Source organism: Syzygium oleosum, unplaced genomic scaffold, assembly GCF_021117445.2.
Source record: "Syzygium oleosum isolate NSW1041296 unplaced genomic scaffold, Sole_v2.1 Sole_v2.15, whole genome shotgun sequence".
Taxonomy (NCBI): Eukaryota; Viridiplantae; Streptophyta; class Magnoliopsida; order Myrtales; family Myrtaceae; genus Syzygium; species Syzygium oleosum.
This window is the reverse complement of record NW_026607499.1, coordinates 3,761,211-3,786,260: the sequence shown is the minus strand read 5'-3', so window position 1 is coordinate 3,786,260 and position 25,050 is coordinate 3,761,211. Positions and strand designations below refer to the sequence as shown.

The following is a 25,050-nucleotide window of genomic DNA, read 5'->3' as shown; positions in this document are numbered from 1 at the left end:
AGACTTCAACTTTGTGTAACATCTGATGGACTCAATTGAATAGGGTGTGTGATGAGGACCGAGGAGCGAGGAGACGGTGCACATCATGATTCGTCTGATAATAATAACAATGGTACGATCTCACATAATTGAATTGCTACGTCGAAATAGTCTCTTGCGCTATTTTTGGGGCAATACCCGCATTATGACCCATCTATTCTTTTCTGGGTTTCTCCAAGCAAGTTCCATCATACGTTTAAGAGGTCTCTCTTTGTCACACTTATTAAGTGAAATAAAGTGGGGGCAAAAGCAAAATATATGTCTACACCTCGAGATCTAAAGGTGGGGGAACTTATGGGTTACTTTAGACATCGACTACAGGGAATTGTCACCAAGATGGACGTGGCATCTTTTTGTATAATCTCATTGAGATCTTGCGCAACTTTAGTGGATTCAATTCTCTGTGGCTAACACTAACAGTGCAGAGCATGAGGGAACCGAAAATTCCCTTCATGACTATTTTGAAAATCTGAGGTTGAAATGAGCGGCTAAGATAATGTGGGGTTTGATGATAAAAAGGGTTAGAGAAAAGCTGTTTTGAGGGGAAGGAGAAAAAAGAAAAGAAAAGGTGATGTTGAGAACTTGAGATGAGCAGAGAGCCATTGAAACTGAAAGCATTTGACACTTGACAGCCTTGTTTTGAGGGGTTTGGATGATAGAAACAGAGAAAAGAGAAATCCACCAAGAAAGGTGGTGTTGGGGTTGAGAAGCATATATAAGAAAGAGAATAAAGCAAAGAAAAGCACCATCCCCCCCCCCATTAAAAACCTCCAAAGCTAAAATGGTTGTGAAAGGAGCTTTGAGAGAGAGAGAGAGAGAGAGAGAGAGAGAGTTCCCAACGATGGAATTTTTCTGTCATTATGGTATTTTTGCCTTTAAGAGCCCATTTTGGAATCTTTCCAACAGAGCACCAAGAATTCAAGCTTGAATTTGATTTCACTTTGGACTGAAGACATGTGTTTACAAAGGATTGTGCTTGGCCATCTCATGATTAGGCTTTCCCATCTTCTTCTTCTTCATTTTTTCCCTTATTCTATTTCTATTTTTTCTCACCCCCCCCCCCCCCCCCCTTCCTCTGTGGTGGCGGTTGAAATGTGCCTATTGTGTTGCGTCTGCCTGAGCTCCAGATTTTCAATAAAATGCTAATTAAAAATTGAGCGGGCATTCAATGAACCCACTGCCAATTTGCTTCCTCCCAAGTTTATTTTCCCATTTGGTAGGCCATAACGTTCCCCAAGGAAATATACGTGATAGGGCATTAGGCAGCCACGTGTTCATTTGATTGAAGAAGACTTTCTATTTTTTAGACTTTGGAAGAGAATTAAAAAAAAAGAAGAAGAATAAACTATTCGGTACTAATTTAACCCAATTACACCAAGTTTGGCAACTTAACCCACACAGCATTGGAGATAACCTAGTCCTAGCCAACAAAAGACCAACGGGGGCATCATATATTCAGAAGGCCAATTGAAGTTACTTGAGCCCAACAGACAAGCCCAGAGCAGCTCATTCGAATCAATTTTCACTTCGTGGACAGTCCTATCATGTAGATTCAAAGCGTATAGCACAAAGTAAAGGCATGGCAATTTTGGTGTAGAGTGAACAATCTGAGGGTCACAACAACAGTATCGCCGGCGTAGCTTTGGCCTGCATTGGACTCCGAACGTCGCGAAGTGTGAGCAATTTCCACATATGCATCCAAAGCTATCATCTGCAAGCTATAAATAGAGTTTATGTATGTAACAAGAATATCCAAACATTGCGACACTAAATTACATCGGCACCAATAACCCTCAAAACATGGCTGTTCACAGCAAGGAGGAGACTCCAAAAGGGCGCTCGGACGTAAAACTAACTAACGGAACCGATTCCAGTACAACAAATAACAATGTCATGTTATTTCATCCTCAAATTCAGCCTTTGGCTGGTGTCCTACCTCCAAGTCATGTTACAGATTTTCTATCTGCTCAAGAGAAGAAAAGCGAGCGCTGATGATGCTGAGAGTTTCTTGATCAATCTCAGCGGTACTTACAGACTTCGGTAAAGCAAAAGCAGATCCAGACCCCCTTTTTTTATCATCTTCAGCAGCATGTGCGGGCAGGGATGGCTTGGTGTTTTCTGCTACTGTTGCCCCTGACCCCACGTGCTGACTAATTAACTGGGCTTGCATATCCAAGCAAGATTTTAAATCCTCCTCATTCCGTGCTTTGTTCAGCTTCTCGTTTAGATCATGGATAATCAAAGCTCTTTCAACCTGAAAACCATTTATTTTGGGCTTGTCATTCAGTGCACCTTGGGCAACTGAGAAATTTGCCTGATTATTCAGCTCAAGTTTCTGAAGTTTCCTTAACCCTTGATCAATGACGCCATGAATCCTCTTTCTCAAATTCTCCTTCCTAACTGGGTTCGCTTTTAGCTTCAGTTTCATCTCTGAGAAGACAAAGCTCTTCTCCTCCCCGCAAGTGAGGCTAGATATTGATGTAGAGGACTCATCTTGGCCAGAACCTTTGGCTAAAAACTCCACAGCAAATGCCTCTTCTAGTAGGCTAACATTCTGCATATATCGGTCAAAAGATTCATTCTCTACCTCGATAAGCTGATCCTTGAACTCCTTTAACTTGGCAAACCTCCATTCATTTATAGCCGCAGCATCCTGAAAAAGCTCTCGCAGTCAAGAACATGTATTGCCAAACCATTGAAACACAATCTAACAAAGATTCAACACTTAGATAACTTCAATTATGCATACCTTTCTGGTTAATGGCTTCTTAGAACGCAATGGCATTTGCACATTATTAAATTGGGAAAAATTGTTGGATAGTTGCCGAAGAGATGCAACTCTCAGTGAACTCCTGAAAGAAAGTCACAAAAAAGTAAATTGATATAAATCACGTTTCATTTCTCACCAGACGACATACTTAGCTATAGGCAAGTCAGTGAATTGAAGCAGCTGTTAAAAGTACAAAACATTTCAAGTAATAAAAAAAATATAATGACGAAATGGAAAACACTATGCACAAACTAAGAGAATGAAGCCAAGAAAGAATTCATGAGAACTAAGTGAATACTTCCAACAGTTTACTCCATGTAAGAAGTTACATTTCAGATTTAACTTCTTGTATCTCAGATGAATATAGTCAAATAACACAGCCAAAATCTTCTGATACTAACAACCATGTCATTTGGTGATAAAGCGTGACAACTTACTGCATAAAACTTTGCTGTTTTCATTTAAAGCAGTGAATAGATTGCTTTAGGATGTCGACAAATAACAAGCTTGAAAGATAGCATGCCCAGTGAGCTGATTGACTCTGTCCATGTCCATGCCTGTTTGTTTGAGCTACAGTAAAACCAAATTGTACTATTTTGTTTTCCCGTCAAAATTGAAAAATATTACACAAATTTCAAAGAATTTTGGAAGTATAATATGCCAATCTACATGTCTGACATTTGCATTTTGTGAAAGTTTCAAATGTTTTGAGTTTAAAAGAAATCATACTGTGTGCGCTGGGAAATTTTGATTAAGCAAAAAATTGAAAGAAAAAGTCAATCCAGGAAGACACGTCTAAACCTTGACACAAGAGTACCCCAGTCATCGCACATACTAATGAGCATCTAATCTCACATTCTACTATTTCTTTATCTGCAGGAAACATGCATTGACAGTCTAAAGTCTGACGTGGAGATCGAAAATTCCAGTTTATTACTACAAAAAAGACGAGCTTACACGCCTACTTCAATGGATCATTTTCAAGACCACAATTTTTCCTTGATCATTAACTGTGTATAACTGCCACTCCTACAGAATTATAGTCACGTCATAACCAAACCAGTCCAATTAAAATTTCATTCTTCCATATTCAAAAAAGTTATCTCTAAGAACATGATCACAAACTAGATCACACCCTGAGTAAAGCCGCATTTTGAGAAAAATGTCAAACCACTGAGTGAAGCAGCATCTCCTTTAAATCTGAATATAACTTTGCACTTGGATGTTCCAATAGTACATCCACCGAGAAATTTACTTAATGACCAACTAAACATGGGAAAATTGGCAGATTTTTTAATGACGTTAAAGTAGAAAGAGTCGAAACCAAATGTCTAATCAATGTAAGCATCTCTATTGGATGAATATGAAAAATAAAAACTACAGTAGACGAGTCACTTATACTGATGAGCAATTAGAGCTGAAACTTCAACAAAGCAGGTGATGTGCATCCCTTGGTAATAAACACTGACAACTTACCCTGAAGAAGATGATTCAGTTGCCTGCTGACTAAAGATAGGAGAGCTTGAAGGTGGGTTCTTCTCTGGAAAAGTTGCATTGGCTTTCAAAACTGCACGGATGGCAAGTAAGTACTAAAAAAAATACAATAGATCATGAGAAGCTGAGCATCTCTAACGACTAATTAAGGAGGATGGCAACATCAGGAATAAATGGCCATGACAAAAGAAATACTATCGCAAGCTTTTGCGAACAAATTCACAAATCTCAATTTTCACTTTTGCATAGCAAGTTCACACAACTTTAGCATTTATTCATCCAAAGTGTCATACATCATGAAACACATGTCTACTGAAGCAAACACGCAAACCATTTCTTCAACCTACTTCTCTTTTTCCCATAACCAAATATCAACAGATAAGATTATAGCTGAATTGACAATTTTGATAGTGCCGAATCCCTGGTCATGAAAAACATCAGAGGATGTACAGATTTATGATGGATAAACTGCATCTTTCGCAAGTAAAAGTTTTCTTCAGTCCACTTTTGACATTTGCTTCTGACCTCCAAATCGATGCAGAATGCACCACATTGATTACTGCAACAATGACTAATCACTTACGGCAGTAATAATACCAGCAGTAGTTCGTACAAACAAGATATAAAGCATGAACTTCTCAGTTTTCATCATGACAAACTCGGTTAGCTCTGTGACATCTATTTCAATTCTCAAATAGAAGATTGTCAATGTTACATAGAATAGGAACATGTACTTCATACCCAAATTTAGAGACACAGACTAGCGTGACCGTGTAAAGAAATTAAGAAAAAAAAAACTCTACAGGACATGCTGGACGTGTCTTTGTTATGATTTATAAAGAGTCCAATAAATTTTCTATTTTACATGCTATAATTCTACAACTTCAATGGCATCCTCCATATTGTAGATGTTCGGACACAAAATACATAAGAAAAGCATTTTCTCTTCCATTGAATAGTCAAATGTCAATGAAGTATACCTTCCTAATCATAAATGTCATCTTCTGTCATAAAAAAATGTTGTGATATCCAGCATAACAATTAGATCCCAATTGCCCATTCAAACGTCATTACACTTAAAACTCAGAAGAGGAGAGCAGGATGTATTGTTTCAGGATACAATCGAGCAACATCATCCTCGCAGCATCAACATCCTAAATCCTTGATAACATCCCTAAACTCGCATGGCAACAGTGCCGTAAATAGAACCGACATATTTGAAAAGTAGCATACCATGAATATGACAGGGATTTTGAGCTTTGGAGCAGCAACTTTTGCATGACTGGTAAGGACACCTACACAATAACCTCAACAGATCAAAATGGAGATAAAGGGGAGAAAGATATTGTTTCAAAATCTTAAAAAAAATCACCACATTCTCAAAATCAAAGCACAATAATTCCATCTGTGTCATTGTTAACAAAATCGTGCGTAGATTCCCTCGCCACCACAACCTGCTAGCTATATCAAGGCATGACCAGACAACTCATTGGTGTAATGTACGTTTGAACTATATCGGTATTTTATTGGTCGGTGGATCAACATAAATAGCACCTCCAAGACAATTAATATGCTCTCGAAATGGGCAAAGATCACAACCTCAGATATTACAACGAATTTAGTACATCACTACCAGCTTCTCTTTCCCAAAATATATTAAATGCGTTATCAAGTGCATTTATGATCTCTCGACGAGGACTCCAGGCATTCATACGTTTTTTTCGTTATAACTATCTCAACATAGAAAGTGGAACAATGTCAATACAAAGCAATTTGCAAATGTTCAAGCTCAAGTTTGAGAAATAGAATTTAGGCTTGACGTAATGTAATGTCCCCAAACATTTACAATCCATGCTGTGAGTATGGCAATGAGATTTGCTATATTTAATTTAACAGCATAAGGAGAACCAATTCTTTCACTTTAAATGCTTGCATTAACCATATGGAAGGTCAAATTATGCAACATACATTTTGTAAGATCTTGATGTGAAACACACATCATTGGTAATAATTACATGATTATGGTTCGCGTATCATCAGTCCTACCAACAAGGATAACTATAATCAATGTAGAACTTGTTTATATTTGAGTCTTGAAAGCAAAAGGAAAGTTCTTTGATATGAGAAAGGTACGAACCACCAAAAAGGTTACCTCCGTTATACAAAAAATACAAAGAGCTAGAATCTAGAAAGTCTAACAGACTATACAACTCTTGAGATCAACTTACACCATATCGTATAGAAATTAAATCAGTAAAGACACGATCATATCAATCCTATAACTGAATCAATTAGAATTACATCACGAAAAGGTTAAAAAACCTAGATCAAATGCAAATGATTTCTTGGGTATCAGATTGAGGAATCATTATCACATAAGATTTTGATCAAGACTTTAACGGTTAACTCTACACTTTGGTCCTCTATGTAAAATTGTTTGTGCGATTTGATTTTCTAATTTCTTTTTCTTTTTCAATCGAATCGTTTAACTTCCTCAATATGCGGAATCAAGTCCTCCCTTCATTTACCATTACTAAAACCAGCAAATTGCAGACCATTCATTATGAAAGTCTTACACAACCCACTCTTGCTAGCAGTATGCCTATGGTCACAGATGATCAGCTAATATTGGGCAAGTGTACGAGATTATATGTATCAATAAATAAAAGCTCATGAAAGAGCTCTCTTATTAAAACACCTGCTCCTGCATTGTCCTTAACATGGAGTCGTGATAATTGCCAACTGGAAGAGCCATAACTTCTTAACAAGCGAAAATAAATATGCCGGAGAGAATATTGATTCATGTACAAACTATGCAAAGAAAAATTTGAATTTTAGTCAACTCTGCTCTCAACTTCCAGATGCGAACTTGGCCCTTCTGACCAATTACAAACAAGAACCTTGGTTTGGAGGGGAACAAAACCCTCCAACCATAGACCGAGCAACCGACAACACCTCCTCCCCCCAAAACAGTTCCTTTTTCCTTCGGTTTCCCCTAAAAGGAAGCCTTATCAAAGATACCAGAAACATAAAAGATAAGCGGTGCGCTAAAGCCCAACTGCCGACGTGTTAATAGCGGAAATGCAATCACTGGATGGCCCACTTAATCTGTACGAATGACTTCACATGAGGAACCATAAACCCGTCACCGAGAATTACTTCGCAAAACCTACCATACCTGCCAGAAGCTCCTAAACTTACGCACGAAACGGCAAAGAGAGACTCCTAAGGTAAGTTTTTCAAATCACGATCCGTTTTGCGAGCTTGATATCTCCTATTTCTTTGCCCTAATTACTAACATAAGCATCTAACAGCCATATAGGCAAAAGAGCTGCCTGCAGATTCAGCTCCACCCCAATGGACCCGCCAATTCGGTCGGCTTCGAGCATCATCAGCAACTGACCGTCTGCAAAATCTAACTCACATCCTCCTATACACACAGCCTGGACGATATACTCGCTCACGAGCGAGCCGTCCCCCCTAGCCATCAGAGCCCAGAGCCTACTTCAACCTAAGCACTCGCGGGCAAATTCCTGACTATTATCTCCGAACAACTCCCCGAACAAAACGAAACCGCAGTAACGCGAGCACCGGAGCAACACACAGAACGCGCGACAAGAGAAAAAAGGCGACGCCTTTCGAGAACCAGCAGCAGAATCGGAGAAGGGGAATCGAGTCGATTACCGCGAGCGAGCGACGTTGCCGCACTGGATGCATTTGGGCTTGTTGAGGCCGCGGAGGGTCTTCGGCGGCGGCGGCGTCGGCGTGTCCGTGCGGAGCCCCCCCGCGACGCCGGCGATCGAGGAGGGCGGCGGCGGCATGGCGGGGTTCTGGGCCGCCGACGAGGCCGCCATGCGGAGAGCGAGAGAGAGAGAGAGAGAGAGAGAGAGGCTTTGTTACGTCGCAAGCAACGTTCGCTTGGCGCGATACCCGATCGATGGGAGTCCTTTTTAATTTCGGGGCGATCGGAGAAGGAGGAGGCTGTTTTTAAACCGAAGCCGGCCGAGACGGGTCGGGTCCGAAGGAATCGGGTCAATGGGCCGGCCATCTTCGGGTTCACGGGCCTGGCCCGTTAGATAATATGATACGATTCTAATCAGAATCATCTCTGCCTTGCTGAGTAATTTGATTGTGAGTGTCACGCCTAATGAGATGCAAATCGTGGGGGGCATTCTTAGATTGATTGCCAGAGCCAATTTGTCGCTCATCACCAGAGAAAAAGTCCAAGATATCACGAAGAAATGCACAACATTTTTGAATGAACAACGACGACCTTTTTGCCTTTAGAATGTGTTTTTGAAGGTGATGCATCGTCTTTGATCGATAATTAAATTTCGTACGTTGGAGGGGGCAGTCTACTGGAATGGTATCCCCACCGCAAGTCAGCCATAGTGGGAACTGGTCAGCATTCTCCAACCGTTGTGTTGCATAAAGAAGGGACGACTCAACCGACCGCCGGCTAGCAGCGCTTCTTACTGCCGCACTTCTTTCCTCGGGACTCCTCTCCGGCTTTTCTTCCGGCCTTTTCCGCCGATACTCCCCCCCATCGTTGAAGGGTCATCTTTGAAATCACCTCTTGCCACATTTTCTACTCTCCTTTCTTCAGGTTCTTCGACAAGGTTCGAGCCGCAGTCAGAGGCAGTCGCTGCTGCTTCGGCGCATGTGTTCAGGATTTAGCCCAAATGAGATGAATTGAAGACAAGCTCTGCTTACTTGACAGTAAGGCAGGCCAATGTCCTCACATTGCCGCCTAAGGAAACCACCATTCTTATTCTCTAGCTCCTTCCTCTCTCTGTCCATGTCATGTGGGACGATCCTGAAACAGGGTAACTTCCAACACTTTTGAGGTAGGAGTCCAAGAATTTTGAGAAAGTAATGCGAAGGGAAGTCTGTCTCTCAGAAGATCCAGGGGATTCATAAATGCTGAGAAACGTGATGAAGCCTTGCGACATTGAAAGCACACGGGCACAAAAGACACCGAAAACTAAAACCGGGACATACACCATAAACTTGCTCCACAATACCCCAGAAAATGAGAGCACTTGAAGACCCAGATTGATACAAAAGCGTCAATATAAACTCAGCCAAGCTCGAGCTCGAATTCACAACCCAGGTTGTTCCCGAATTTTCTAGAGTATCTTTAGCGACTCCACGAATGTCATGACACCAAACCCAAAGATGGCACGATTACATCGGCAAACTTCAGCACTGGCATCTTCATAACGCCATCGATTTACGACTATAGGGACTGGACCCTGGTGGGCGTCATGTGTCCCTGTTTCGTGAGAGGCACACAAATTGACTATGGTACATAGTGTTAAGGAAAATTCCCAATAGTTTTTGAAGTTGACAAAACTGTCCATGAGTGTTTTGTAAGTCTGATAAATGCTTTGAAGTATTTTGATTCAGGAAGTTGTTTTTGGAAGAAAAGCATATGTCAATCTTGATCTAGTTCGTGTTCAGATTGTGAAAGAACTTCAAGCAAAAGAGATTCAGACTCAGAACGAGAAGTTCAGACTCAGAACGAGAAAGTTCAGACGCAGAATTTCTTCGGACGCAGAAATTCTTAAGATGCGGCGCTGAAATTATTCGGACGCGAGCGCTGAAATTATTCGAGACGCGGACGCTAAAATTATTCGGACGCGAGAAGAACGAAACATAACACTAGTGATCCGGTATGGATTTCACGAAGGAAAGTTTTGATTGTCTCAATCTAAGGCTATAATTGATTGACAATCAAACATTATGACAAGTATACATTACAACGGATAAAGCTCTACTTATGGAAACCAAGATTCGATTGTATGGGCGACCGAGAATCGGGGATTCGATTTTATCAACCAACGGCTACTCAATCCATTTTATACAAATCAGTCCAAAGGTGAATATTGGAAGATGATCCTCTGAAGACTGTCCAACGGCTAGTTTGGAAGTGGAGGAGTATAAAAGGAGATCAACGAGGAGCAGAAGGTAGAGAACGAAATCAAGAATTAACAAGTCCAAAGTCTGAGCATACTCCGATTCAATCTCTTGTCTTTCGTGAGCTTAAACGTGTAATCATTTGAGAGGTGTAGACAGGTGTTATAAGTGTGTGCTTAGGTGTGAGATAGTGTGATCTATCGGCTTGGTATAAGCGACCAGCTTCGGGAGAAGTGCTTGGGTTTAAGCGGCACAACTTGCTTGTAACTTCTCATTGATTTGATTAGTGGAATCCAGCCGGTGTCAGTAAGCGTGGGAGAGTGGACGTAGGCTTGCTATAAGCCGAACCACTATAAACTTGTGTGCAGATTCTCTATCCCTTATCTCTTACTTTATATTCTGCACATCAAGAGCACAGTCTATATAATCTGTCTTGAATCTGAATTTTATTCAGACTCTTCTGCGATTTATTTTGTTTCCGCATAAATTATTGAAATTTGTTTTAGATCACCTATTCACCCCCCTCTAGGTGATCCTTGCTAGCTACATCAATTGGTATCAGAGCAGGTTGCTCGTTTATTGAAGTGTTTTACTTCTGAGCTAACGATCTATATGGCTAGCATGAGTGCTCCAGGTCTTATTGAAGGACAAAGCAATTCCAGGCCACCATATTTCGATGGCAAAGAATATAGCATCTGGAAAAACAAGATGAAGGCATTCATCAAATCAATTGATCACATGCAATGGGATGTTGTCATCAGAGGAATCAATCCAAAACATTCCGTATCCGCTTCAAACGAGAAGCAAGAAGAAAGCAAATCAGCAGATCCTTCATTATCTCAAACTGAGATAACAAAAAGAGAAGCTTTAGATTCAAAAGCAATTTATTCATTTTATTGTGCTTTATCACCTGTTGAGTATAAGAAAATTGCTTCTTGTGAATCAGCAAAGGACATCTGGGACACCCTCTACACCACATATGAAGGAACAGATAGAGCGAAGGAAACACAGATCAATCTGTTGCTTGGACAATATGAATCGTTCAGAATGAAGACAGGAGAATCAGTTGCTGATATGTATGACGGATTTGCTGACATAGTAAACGGTCTTGCATATCAAGGACAACCAGTCTCAGATGCGATGAAAGTTAACAAACTTTTGAGAGAACTGTCAAAGCAGTGGGACAACATCAAAACCTCACTTCGAGAGACTCAAAGGATCATGCCACTATCAATGAATGAACTGATTGGAACTCTTCGTCATATGAAGTAGAACGTATACATGAAGAAGATCCAGAAGGTAAGAAGTTAATTGCCTTAAAATCTAACATTGATTCTGATGAAACAGATTTTGAAGGAGATGAAGAAGACGACGATGAGGAGATGAAGTTGCTGATCAAAAGATTTCAACACCTTGTGAGAAAGAGAAGAAACCCCAAAGAGAAGAAGCCAACAAAGTTTTCCGGAGAAAGAAAATATCTTAAGAACAGAGACGACAATGAAGAGTCTGAATCCAGCGATGATGAAATCCTTGAGCAGGGAAATCTATGCTTAATGGCGGACATTGAATCCGAAGAAGATGAGGTGATTTGTTCAGATCCTATTCTCGATGATGATGATCTTTTTGAAGAGTTAAGCACGGAACATGAGAATGCGTTGAAGAAGATCTCCAAGTTGAAAAAGGAAGTCTCTAAATTGAAGCAACAAAATATTACGAATGAGAAAAGGATCATTGAGCTTGAAAAGGAGAATTCCTCTGTCAAGGAAGAAAAGGATATTTTGCAAAAAGAAGTTGATTCCTATAAGGAAGAAATTCCGAAGATTTGCAAAAATTTTTCTCTTGGCTCAAAGACATTAGAGCATGTTCTATCCATTCAAGTCCCCTATTACAACAAATCCGGCCTCGGTTTCGAAAATGAAAGTAAGATCAAGAATGACTTTCCGAAGGTCAAGGAGAGATTAAAGCGCAGGCCTTCAATCCAGCATTATAGAAATCATTTTGGGAATAAGGAAAGAGAATTTGGTAAGTAAAGGAATATTTTTCAAATTCTAAATTTGCTTTGGATACGTACTTTAAATATCTATGAATTCTCTTTGGACTTAACATTTTATCTTCATGCTCTGCTTTATTTTGACTTGAAATGGCGTGTTTTACATCGTTGGTTGTGTTAGAAATGTCCTAATAAAAGTCAAGTTTATTTTGATGGATTTTTTAGATGAAATTTTATAAAAGAGATTGTTTGATATCTTATTGGAAATGAAATTTTTTTTTTATGGACTCATTATGTGTTCTCCGATATTGTCATGCCTTACAAAGAAAGAATTTATTTTTGCGAGATATTGTTTTATTATGCATATTTCCCTTAAATACTCTACTGAGATGAGTTGGGAAAGTATCCTTGGGCTTCTATGAAAGTTTCCTATTTTGCGTCTAACAAAAAGAAAGGATCCAAATACAAGGATACTAGAAAGGAAATGAGTTTATTGCAGACAATTATACAAAGGAAGCATGAATGCAAGCCTACGCAAGTCATGATGCAATCAACGAAGGATCTCAAGTGATGAATTCTTTTCTAAAAAGTTAAGGTATATTCTGCACATGCATATTGGGATATGAATCAGTAATTTCTATTGCCATGTGTGTCAGATATTGCATAAATTTAATACATCAAAACATCTACATTCCTTTTGCGAAATTCGTTAATGTCATATTATCTTTATGCATCTAAGATTCATGCTTAAGGAAAATTCATACAATCTTGAAAGATATTATTGCATATTTTGGATACACTTGCTATATTCTTGGAAGCACTATTATAATTGGCATGTTTGATCTGCAAATCGGAGGAAGGTATGTACGTGACATTCTCTATATTTTGCAAAGATTATTATCTCTCTTACAAGTATTTGCAGGATGTAAAAGAATCTTTCCTTGTGAAGTTTGGAAAGCTTGATCCCACAATCGGGGAGATTCTGCAACATTTCTGAAGGATCGAAAATTTCTCCTTTATGCAAAATTCTGACAAATTATTGGAGGCATGTCAAAACACGATGAGCAAACGCTTATTGCGTCCTACGAAAGGATAAGTTGCTTCAGTTTGTTGAGTTTATGCAGTTTGAATCCGAGACGAGCTTGATGGAAGAAAACAAATTTCTTTCTCGAATTTCAAAATGCAAACAAATGTGGCGGATGTTGCTGCTACAAAGAAAATAGAGGAACAACAATTTGTTCAAAGTGCACAAGCTGCAATGAAAGTTATTTGCAAAAGCTGTCTTGATAACAGGGGGAGAAAAACAAAAAGTGGAAAAATGCAAAAGAAAGGGGGAGAATCATCTCAAAATGGTATCAAATTGAGGGGGAGCGTAAATCAAGTATGAAAGTCAATTTAATTTCTGCCCGCTCTTGATTACTATGAAAGAAAAGGTAATGTATGTTAGAACTTGCTAAGTTCTACACAATCCAGGTTAGTATCTCTTACTTTTTGTCATTAACGAATCTCTTATTTATATTATCGTTTTTTCATGACAAAAAGATTGTGAAATTTATTATGTGCATACGTGTTCATTGATATATATGATATTTGATTCTTCAGAACATGAGCTATATTTAATATATGTTATGTTCGCGAAAGATGATATTTTTGAAGGTTGTGTTTCATGCCAAATATATTTTGAAGATAGTATGTGAAGATGAGTTAAATTTATATTCTCTACGTGATACCCTTTCCATTACTATCACTTTTTGTTTATGACAAAAAGGGGGAGAGAATGTAAATATGTATATGTGCTTAGTGGTTAATTCTACTTAATTGATGCATAATATTGAGTTGTGATTATACTTCCATATATTGTCATAATCATTAAGGAATTTTATGCATATATCTTTTTGTGATGCTGACAAAAAGGGGGAGAAATATGCAGATATGATTTGGTTTGATATGCAGATTATTGGATTCAAAGAAAAGGAGACAGACTGTGATTTAGATTTTTTTTTACGGTTCATATTTTGTCATACTCCTTGTCTTATTCAAAAACTGAGTATAAAAAAATCTCATATCAAATTACTCTGATCATATATGATATCTTGAATATCTGCTACATTATATGCTTGATCATTTTTTTCAAAATTATCTCAAAATCTATATATCTGCATGGAAGTTTTGTCACCATAAAAAAGGGGGAGATTGTTAAGGAAAATTCCCAATAGTTTTTGAAGTTGACAAAACTGTTCATGAGTGTTTTGTAAGTCTGATAAATGCTTTGAAGTATTTTGATTCAGGAAGTTGTTTTTGGAAGAAAAGCATATGTCAATCTTGATCTAGTTCGTGTTCAGATTGTGAAAGAACTTCAAGCAAAAGAGATTCAGACTCAGAACGAGAAGTTCAGACTCAGAACGAGAAAGTTCAGACGCAGAATTTCTTCAGACGCAGAAATTCTTAAGATGCAGGCGCTGAAATTATTCAGACGCAGACGCTGAAATTATTCAGACGCAGACGCTAAAATTATTCAGACGCAGAATTCAGAACGAAACATAACAGCTAGTGATCTGGTATGGATTTCACAGAAGGAAAGTTTTGATTGTCTCAATCTAAGGCTATAATTGATTGACAATCAAACATTATGACAAGTATACATTACAACGGATAAAGCTCTACTTATGGAAACCAAGATTCGATTGTATGGGCGACCGAATCGCGGGATTCGATTTTATCAACCAACGGCTACTTCAATCCATTTTATACAAATCTGTCCAAAGGTGAATATTGGAAGATGATCCTCTGAAGACTGTCCAACGGCTAGTTTGGAAGTGGAGGAGTATAAAAGGAGATCAACGAGGAGCAGAAGGTAGAGAACGAAATCAAGAATTAACAAGTCCAAAGTCTGAGCATACTCCGATTCAATCTCTTGTCTTTCGTGAGCTTAAACGTGTAATCATTTGAGAGGTGTAGACAAGTGTTATAAGTGTGTGCTTAGGTGTGAGATAGTGTGATCTATCGGCTTGGTATAAGCGACACCGGCGGGAGAAGTGCTTGGGTTTAAGCGGCACAACTTGTCGTAACTTCTCATTGATTTGATTAGTGGAATCCAGCCAGTAGGCTGTAAGCGTGGGAGAGTGGACGTAGGCTTGCTATAAGCCGAACCACTATAAACTTGTGTGCAGATTCTCTATCCCTTATCTCTTACTTTATATTCTGCACATCAAGAGCACAGTCTATATAATCTGTCTTGAATCTGAATTTTATTCAGACTCTTCTGCGATTTATTTTGTTTCCGCATAAATTATTGAAATTTGTTTTAGATCACCTATTCACCCCCCTCTAGGTGATCCTTGCTAGCTACATCAATTGGTATCAGAGCAGGTTGCTCGTTTATTGAAGTGTTTTACTTCTGAGCTAACGATCTATATGGCTAGCATGAGTGCTCCAGGTCTTATTGAAGGACAAAGCAATTCCAGGCCACCATATTTCGATGGCAAAGAATATAGCATCCGGAAAAACAAGATGAAGGCATTCATCAAATCAATTGATCACATGCAATGGGATGTTGTCATCGAGGGAATCAATCCAAAACATTCCGTATCTGCTTCAAACGAGAAGCAAGAAGAAAGCAAATCAGCAGATCCTTCATTATCTCAAACTGAGATAACAAAAAGAGAAGCTTTAGATTCAAAAGCAATTTATTCATTTTATTGTGCTTTATCACCTGTTGAGTATAAGAAAATTGCTTCTTGTGAATCAGCAAAGGACATCTGGGACACCCTCTACACCACATATGAAGGAACAGATAGAGCGAAGGAAACACAGATCAATCTGTTGCTTGGACAATATGAATCGTTCAGAATGAAGACAGGAGAATCAGTTGCTGATATGTATGACGGATTTGCTGACATAGTAAACGGTCTTGCATATCAAGGACAACCAGTCTCAGATGCGATGAAAGTTAACAAACTTTTGAGAGAACTGTCAAAGCAGTGGGACAACATCAAAACCTCACTTCGAGAGACTCAAAGGATCATGCCACTATCAATGAATGAACTGATTGGAACTCTTCAGTCATATGAAGTAGAACGTATACATGAAGAAGATCCAGAAGGTAAGAAGTTAATTGCCTTAAAATCTAACATTGATTCTGATGAAACAGATTTTGAAGGAGATGAAGAAGACGACGATGAGGAGATGAAGTTGCTGATCAAAAGATTTCAACACCTTGTGAGAAAGAGAAGAAACCCCAAAGAGAAGAAGCCAACAAAGTTTTCCGGAGAAAGAAAATATCTTAAGAACAGAGACGACAATGAAGAGTCTGAATCCAGCGATGATGAAATCCTTGAGCAGGGAAATCTATGCTTAATGGCGGACATTGAATCCGAAGAAGATGAGGTGATTTGTTCAGATCCTATTCTCGATGATGATGATCTTTTTGAAGAGTTAAGCACGGAACATGAGAATGCGTTGAAGAAGATCTCCAAGTTGAAAAAGGAAGTCTCTAAATTGAAGCAACAAAATATTACGAATGAGAAAAGGATCATTGAGCTTGAAAAGGAGAATTCCTCTGTCAAGGAAGAAAAGGATATTTTGCAAAAAGAAGTTGATTCCTATAAGGAAGAAATTCCGAAGATTTGCAAAAATTTTTCTCTTGGCTCAAAGACATTAGAGCATGTTCTATCCATTCAAGTCCCCTATTACAACAAATCCGGCCTCGGTTTCGAAAATGAAAGTAAGATCAAGAATGACTTTCCGAAGGTCAAGGAGAGATTAAAGCGCAGGCCTTCAATCCAGCAGTTATAGAAATCATTTTGGGAATAAGGAAAGAGAATTTGGTAAGTAAAGGAATATTTTTCAAATTCTAAATTTGCTTTGGATACGTACTTTAAATATCTATGAATTCTCTTTGGACTTAACATTTTATCTTCATGCTCTGCTTTATTTTGACTTGAAATGGCGTGTTTTACATCGTTGGTTGTGTTAGAAATGTCCTAATAAAAGTCAAGTTTATTTTGATGGATTTTTTAGATGAAATTTTATAAAAGAGATTGTTTGATATCTTATTGGAAATGAAATTTTTTTTTTTATGGACTCATTATGTGTTCTCCGATATTGTCATGCCTTACAAAGAAAGAATTTATTTTTGCGAGATATTGTTTTATTATGCATATTTCCCTTAAATACTCTACTGAGATGAGTTGGGAAAGTATCCTTGGGCTTCTATGAAAGTTTCCTATTTTGCGTCTAACAAAAAGAAAGGATCCAAATACAAGGATACTAGAAAGGAAATGAGTTTATTGCAGACAATTATACAAAGGAAGCATGAATGCAAGCCTACGCAAGTCATGATGCAATCAACGAAGGATCTCAAGTGATGAATTCTTTTCTAAAAAGTTAAGGTATATTCTGCACATGCATATTGGGATATGAATCAGTAATTTCTATTGCCATGTGTGTCAGATATTGCATAAATTTAATACATCAAAACATCTACATTCCTTTTGCGAAATTCGTTAATGTCATATTATCTTTATGCATCTAAGATTCATGCTTAAGGAAAATTCATACAATCTTGAAAGATATTATTGCATATTTTGGATACACTTGCTATATTCTTGGAAGCACTATTATAATTGGCATGTTTGATCTGCAAATCGGAGGAAGGTATGTACGTGACATTCTCTATATTTTGCAAAGATTATTATCTCTCTTACAAGTATTTGCAGGATGTAAAAGAATCTTTCCTTGTGAAGTTTGGAAAGCTTGATCCCACAATCGGGGAGATTCTGCAACATTTCTGAAGGATCGAAAATTTCTCCTTTATGCAAAATTCTGACAAATTATTGGAGGCATGTCAAAACACGATGAGCAAACGCTTATTGCGTCCTACGAAAGGATAAGTTGCTTCAGTTTGTTGAGTTTATGCAGTTTGAATCCGAGACGAGCTTGATGGAAGAAAACAAATTTCTTTCTCGAATTTCAAAATGCAAACAAATGTGGCGGATGTTGCTGCTACAAAGAAAATAGAGGAACAACAATTTGTTCAAAGTGCACAAGCTGCAATGAAAGTTATTTGCAAAAGCTGTCTTGATAACAGGGGGAGAAAAACAAAAAGTGGAAAAATGCAAAAGAAAGGGGGAGAATCATCTCAAAATGGTATCAAATTGAGGGGGAGCGTAAATCAAGTATGAAAGTCAATTTAATTTCTGCCCGCTCTTGATTACTATGAAAGAAAAGGTAATGTATGTTAGAACTTGCTAAGTTCTACACAATCCAGGTTAGTATCTCTTACTTTTTGTCATTAACGAATCTCTTATTTATATTATCGTTTTTTCATGACAAAAAGATTGTGAAATTTATTATGTGCATACGTGTTCATTGATATATATGATATTTGATTCTTCAGAACATGAGCTATATTTAATATATGTTATGTTCGCGAAAGATGATATTTTTGAAGGTTGTGTTTCATGCCAAATATATTTTGAAGATAGTATGTGAAGATGAGTTAAATTTATATTCTCTACGTGATACCCTTTCCATTACTATCACTTTTTGTTTATGACAAAAAGGGGGAGAGAATGTAAATATGTATATGTGCTTAGTGGTTAATTCTACTTAATTGATGCATAATATTGAGTTGTGATTATACTTCCATATATTGTCATAATCATTAAGGAATTTTATGCATATATCTTTTTGTGATGCTGACAAAAAGGGGGAGAAATATGCAGATATGATTTGGTTTGATATGCAGATTATTGGATTCAAAGAAAAGGAGACAGACTGTGATTTAGATTTTTTTTTTACGGTTCATATTTTGTCATACTCCTTGTCTTATTCAAAAACTGAGTATAAAAAAATCTCATATCAAATTACTCTGATCATATATGATATCTTGAATATCTGCTACATTATATGCTTGATCATTTTTTTCAAAATTATCTCAAAATCTATATATCTGCATGGAAGTTTTGTCACCATAAAAAAGGGGGAGATTGTTAAGGAAAATTCCCAATAGTTTTTGAAGTTGACAAAACTGTTCATGAGTGTTTTGTAAGTCTGATAAATGCTTTGAAGTATTTTGATTCAGGAAGTTGTTTTTGGAAGAAAAGCATATGTCAATCTTGATCTAGTTCGTGTTCAGATTGTGAAAGAACTTCAAGCAAAAGAGATTCAGACTCAGAACGAGAAGTTCAGACTCAGAACGAGAAGTTCAGACTCAGAACGAGAAAGTTCAGACGCAGAATTTCTTCAGACGCAGAAATTCTTAAGATGCAGGCGCTGAAATTATTCAGACGCAGACGCTGAAATTATTCAGACGCAGACGCTAAAATTATTCAGACGCAGAATTCAGAACGAAACATAACAGCTAGTGATCTGGTATGGATTTCACAGAAGGAAAGTTTTGATTGTCTCAATCTAAGGCTATAATTGATTGACAATCAAACATTATGACAAGTATACATTACAACGGATAAAGCTCTACTTATGGAAACCAAGATTCTGATTGTATGGGCGACCAGAATCAGCGGGATTCAGATATTTTATCAACCAACGGCTACTCAATCCATTTTATACAAATCTGTCCAAAGGTGAATATTGGAAGATGATCCTCTGAAGACTGTCCAACGGCTAGTTTGGAAGTGGAGGAGTATAAAAGGAGATCAACGAGGAGCAGAAGGTAGAGAACGAAATCAAGAATTAACAAGTCCAAAGTCTGAGCATACTCCGATTCAATCTCTTGTCTTTCGTGAGCTTAAACGTGTAATCATTTGAGAGGTGTAGACAGTGTTATAAGTGTGTGCTTAGGTGTGAGATAGTGTGATCTATCGGCTTGGTATAAGCGAAGACCAGCCGGGGAGAAGTGCTTGGGTTTAAGCGGCACAACTTGCTGTAACTTCTCATTGATTTGATTAGTGGAATCCAGCCAGTAGGCTGTAAGCGTGGGAGAGTGGACGTAGGCTTGCTATAAGCCGAACCACTATAAACTTGTGTGCAGATTCTCTATCCCTTATCTCTTACTTTATATTCTGCACATCAAGAGCACAGTCTATATAATCTGTCTTGAATCTGAATTTTATTCAGACTCTTCTGCGATTTATTTTGTTTCCGCATAAATTATTGAAACTTGTTTTAGATCACCTATTCACCCCCCTCTAGGTGATCCTTGCTAGCTACATCACATAGTGTTACCCGATTCCTGTGCGAGAAGACTCGGCAAGAGGTTCGAATTTGCTGCTATAGGAATTAACGAACTTCTCAAATTGAAGTTTGCCTCAACGTGCTTATCGTATATTTTGCCTCTTGCTTCTCATTGGAAGAATCAGAAATTCCAACAGCCGCATCACCAAAGCACAAGCCTCATAAACATCCATTAAATGAAAGCCTAACGGCTTTCAATTTCTCAAGCGCAGTTCATGCTGAAAAAGGACTAACACCATCGATTCCCAGGACAATACGGGAACCGGATTGGGATTGGCCGATCTGGTCCAATCCGGTTCTAGGGTGGACAAGATTAGTTCCCAGTTCTACAGACGGGAAACTGATTATGTCCGATTTCCGATTCCAAGGTAGGAACCAACTACTATGGAACTGATCACTCGTAATTAGAAATAGGAGGCTGTTTTAAACGAATTGACGGGTCAAGAAGCAGCCGAATTGGATCGGGTAGGAATGAAGCAGGTCACTAGTTTGGTTATCATCGGGTTCACGGGCTAATTGGGCAGGCCTGGCATGTTGCGTTCCTAGTCGGGCTCCGGCCTACTAAGTTTCTTTCCCTCCGTCATCAAACCTCAAAGAAGAAAATTGGGACACTAGCTATTAGCACTTCTGCTTTTTTTCTTTGTAATGTCAATGGATATGCACAATCGAGTACTTAATGGAGACATGCAGATCGGTGCTCCTAGGCACCGTCTTTGCCGGTTGCTTAAGGTGGTATTCGACAAGGAAAGGAGTCAGAAAATTGATTCAATGGGGGGTAGTGACACGGTAGACCAACTCAAATAAAATTATTTTTATAAGTTCCCATATCCATAAATTATAATTCTAAGTCACTTAATATAAGACTTATAAGAGAATTTCGTGCATCGACTCATTTTCAGGAGCAAAAGGAACAAGATAAAAGGTTTTTCACAACACCTTACGTGTGTAAATTCTTTGCAATGCGCCGTACATCATACTATATTAACACCGATGTTTCATGCATTCCTTATCATAAGAGACCGCTAGAAGTGGAAAGAAAGGGGAGAACAATTAAACCCGACTTTCTGGGAGACAGTGATAATGTGAAAGGGAAACATCATATCGGAGGAAATTCTTATTAATACATGAGTGAGAGGACCGATCGAATTAGTGAAAACAGTATCGTTTCTCTTTCCACTTTAACTTTCAGTAATCTAATCAGTGAGCAGAGAGTAAAACGAAACATCTCTCAAAATCAGAACAGATTCTGGCGACAATATGCGATCCCTAAGTGGAATTGTTATCAACTTGCAGTTTTGCACCATCAAATCTAAATGGCTAGGGGCAGTTGATGGGCAGGTCCTCCTACCTTCCTGGCCGTCAAAGAATTTTTCAAGCATCCATCTTCTCGAGCGCTTCCAAAGCGGCCCACAGCTTAGGATCGTCATAACTCTTGATGAGGAATATTGGCTTTGCTTCCATCAGTTGATGTTCCGGGTTCCTCGTTGTTATGCCGATAGTGGCCACTCCAGCTGCCACCCCTGCTTTTATGCCCGAAACTGAGTCCTGGAGACCCAAAACACAAGCTGCAATTAAGGACAGTGAACTATCCCATTGGATTTCATGAAAAATAAAGGTCAGATCCAGACCTCAAAAATTAGAGTATGCTCCTTCGATGCCTTCAGCAGATCAAGGGCCTTCAGGTAAGGTTCTGGGTGTGGTTTGGCGTGCTCGCACTCACTTCCTACAACAACAGCTTGAAAGAAATCTGAGAGTCCGAGAATTGAGATTATGAGTTCGGCATTTGGCCTGGGAGCATTTGTAACTGCAGCACGTTTTAGACCACGATCTTCAATCCACTTCTTCAATTTGTACAGGCCGCTCACGGGCGTTAGTTGTTCCAAGACCAATCTGTGTCATCCATGGAGCTCGATGTCAAAAAATTTAGAAGAGTAAAGAGTTCATAAGGAAAGAAGTATGATGTGATGGAAGAGTAAAGAGTCAAAAGGAAAGAAGTATAATTTGATGGAAGACTTACTTGCGGAACAAGGCTTCCTTGTCCTCCGTAAATTTCCGGCCTCGAGGAATATCATCTGGGAAGAGGACCTCAGCTATGTCTTCATTGTGCTTTCCAGCAATATTCTCAACGAAGAAATCCTCTGTGATCGGAACTCCACCATTGAAACCTATCTGTTTTGGAAAGAGCGCATAAAACAATCATATAATAAAAACCAAAAGCATGTAGTCATGCATCTGCAATCAAGAGATACTCATGATTCACGGTCCCTAGATTCGATGAAAAGAAAAACGAACTCCAACTTAAAGGATGAAATAATTCCTTGAATAAGGCACAACAAATTGATTGTAAATAAGGACGAAAACTCCACCTCTTGGAGCATCACTCTGAATGCATGGTAGTGGAGAGGATCCGAGTCGCATAGAGTTCCATCAACATCAAACAGAACGGCCTCAAGTGGTGCAAGTCCAACAAGAGAAGCAATGCTGTCAAAATAGAACCAACTTACAAAGACATGGTGGGAAATGTAAAGATCCATTATATCTATGAAGACACAACATCTAGTAATTCTGTAGCATCAATGTCTCTCTAACTCTGCCATCAACTCTATCAATTGTAGCTAAATAACCAATATTCAGGTTAGCAGTAATTATCCAGGCTACCCACATAGCTCCTTCGATTCGTCATAGAAAGGAACGCAAAAAGATTGGCAACCAGAAAATTAAAAAACACTAATTCAGGAAGATTTATCGAAGATGTGCTGAGCGATGCAACAAAAAACAATGAATTGCTTCTGTAATCATAAATTGAACGCATCCACAAATTATCCTTCGAATCTGGACCGCAACTATCAACAAATTTCTCAGTCCATCCGATTACAGTGCTACTTTCTACTATCTATTGAACACTTCCATCTGTGAATGACCAAAGGAAGACCAACGAGCAGGCCAAAAGCAAAACAGGAAGAGTAGTCTGTCGATCCTCCTTCGATTCGTCATAGAAAGGAACGCAAAAAGATTGGCAACCAGAAAATTAAAAAACACTAATTCAGGAAGATTTATCGAAGATGTGCTGAGCGATGCAACAAAAAACAATGAATTGCTTCTGTAATCATAAATTGAACGCATCCCCAAATTATCCTTCGAATCTGGACCGCAACTATCAACAAATTTCTCAGTCCATCCGATTACAGTGCTACTTTCTACTATCTATTGAACACTTCCATCTGTGAATGACCAAAGGAAGACCAACGAGCAGGCATAAAGCAAAACAGGAAGAGTAGTCTGTCGATCACATGCCAAAGAAATACATGCAATTAATCAGAAGAGACTGTGAATGATGCTATGAACATTATCGATGCCAAGAGCAAGCGACACGAGTGATCCGTCAATTTCATTAAGGTCGAGATTAAAATACAACGAAACATGCCGGCTCCCACACGAGAGAATTTCGAAGAAAGAACGACACTGCGACGGAGTTAAGTCAACGATGCTAAGTCAACGATGCTAGAACGGATGGAACAATGGAATCTCCAGGAAAATAGGCGAACGAGGTCGAACACTTCAAACTCGACGCACGACTCCAAATGCCGAATCCGGACTCCGACATTCGCGGAGAAACACGAACGCGCGCGATCCGCACACAAAACAAGCAGGATTACGACCAGAACAACGGATACACGATTTCAAATTTCGACGCACGACTCCAAATGCCGAATCCGGACTCCGACATTCGCGGAGAAGCACGGGACGCGCACGATCCGCACACAGAACAAGCAGGATTACGACCGGGACAACGGACGCAGCGTTCGACTCTGCACCGTACACGATCCGAACTGCCCCGGACGAATCGAAGAAAACGCCCACCGGCGGACATCCGGCGACACCGATGCGGCTCAAATCGGAAGCGAGCTTACCTCTCCGACGAGTCTCCGGCGGATGAAACCGTCATCCTGGTGCTCCGCGCCCCGCCGAGATCGGATCGAGGGAGCAGCTCTCCGCGGCGGCGGCGGCGACGGCGAGCGATGGGAAGGAAGGAAGGAAGGAAGGTGGTGGTGGCGCTAGCGAGAGAGGGGAAGACCGAGCGCGGAATCAAAAATAAAAGAGCGCAAGCGAGCGGCGCTTTTTTTTTTCTAATTTTTAATTTTCGTTATTTAATAGAAATAATTACGTAATTATTTATTTTTTTCTTCTTTAGTTGTGTGCACGTTGCCAACTGTCGGGAGCATCCCTGAATTTTGTCGTATTTTCAATTTCCTCCCACGGGCTTTCCGAATTTTGTGAATTCGGCCGCGAAAATTAAATGTTATTCAATTGAAGGACGAGATTGCAAAAACCTTCTTGAGAATTGGAGTTGTATGAGTTATCCCACGGATGTGAGTATTTTCTATTTTGATACAGAGTTAGCATGCTCGGTTTGATGCATTTTCCTTGAAATTTCAGGCATTAGGATGCGAGATTAGACATGATTAGAAGTACATAATCTATAATGGAGCTCATCTTTTTTTTTTTGGGTAAGGTATAATGGAGCTCATCTTTCATACGGCATCACACGAAAGAATTTGGACAGGACCCTCAAAGTGTACACTTTTTCATTCCAATACACCCATGTCGATGGATGCAAGCCGGCCATCCGGCCCTCACACAT

At 39.1% G+C, this 25,050-nt stretch overlaps 2 protein-coding genes across 2 annotated transcripts; both read right to left on the bottom strand.

Moving 5' to 3' along the window:
- Positions 1–1,732: 1,732 nt before the first annotated feature.
- On the bottom strand, positions 1,733–8,176 carry LOC115689234 (uncharacterized). Its single transcript, XM_030615228.2, has 5 exons — positions 7,988–8,176; positions 5,537–5,598; positions 4,286–4,376; positions 2,789–2,891; positions 1,733–2,692 (listed from the first exon to the last, which is right to left on the bottom strand). Exons 1-5 carry the CDS (start codon positions 8,155–8,157, stop codon positions 1,988–1,990), a joined length of 1,131 nt encoding a protein of 376 aa, XP_030471088.2. The 5' UTR covers positions 8,158–8,176; the 3' UTR covers positions 1,733–1,987.
- A 13,310-nt stretch (positions 8,177–21,486) lies between these two features.
- LOC115689274 (haloacid dehalogenase-like hydrolase domain-containing protein Sgpp) lies at positions 21,487–24,503 on the bottom strand. The gene is made up of 5 exons (XM_030615277.2): positions 24,320–24,503; positions 22,775–22,889; positions 22,426–22,577; positions 22,037–22,298; positions 21,487–21,953 (listed from the first exon to the last, which is right to left on the bottom strand). Exons 1-5 carry the CDS (start codon positions 24,352–24,354, stop codon positions 21,780–21,782), a joined length of 738 nt encoding a protein of 245 aa, XP_030471137.1. The 5' UTR covers positions 24,355–24,503; the 3' UTR covers positions 21,487–21,779.
- Between the last annotated feature and the right edge of the window lie 547 nt (positions 24,504–25,050).

Excerpts from the sequence above, each read along its gene's own strand:
- LOC115689234 (XM_030615228.2), bottom strand. The coding sequence starts at position 8,157 with ATGGCGGCCTCGTCGGCGGCCCAGAACCCCGCCATGCCGCCGCCGCCC. Across the intron at positions 4,377-5,536 it reads AAATCCCTGTCATATTCATG|TTTTGAAAGCCAATGCAACT; the intron begins GTATGCTACTTT and ends CCATCCGTGCAG. Across the intron at positions 2,693-2,788 it reads AGAAGCCATTAACCAGAAAG|GATGCTGCGGCTATAAATGA; the intron begins GTATGCATAATT and ends GAGCTTTTTCAG.
- LOC115689274 (XM_030615277.2), bottom strand. The coding sequence starts at position 24,354 with ATGACGGTTTCATCCGCCGGAGACTCGTCGGAGAG. Across the intron at positions 22,890-24,319 it reads GCCGGAGACTCGTCGGAGAG|CATTGCTTCTCTTGTTGGAC; the intron begins GTAAGCTCGCTT and ends CTATTTTGACAG. Across the intron at positions 22,299-22,425 it reads AAGGAAGCCTTGTTCCGCAA|ATTGGTCTTGGAACAACTAA; the intron begins GTAAGTCTTCCA and ends TGGATGACACAG.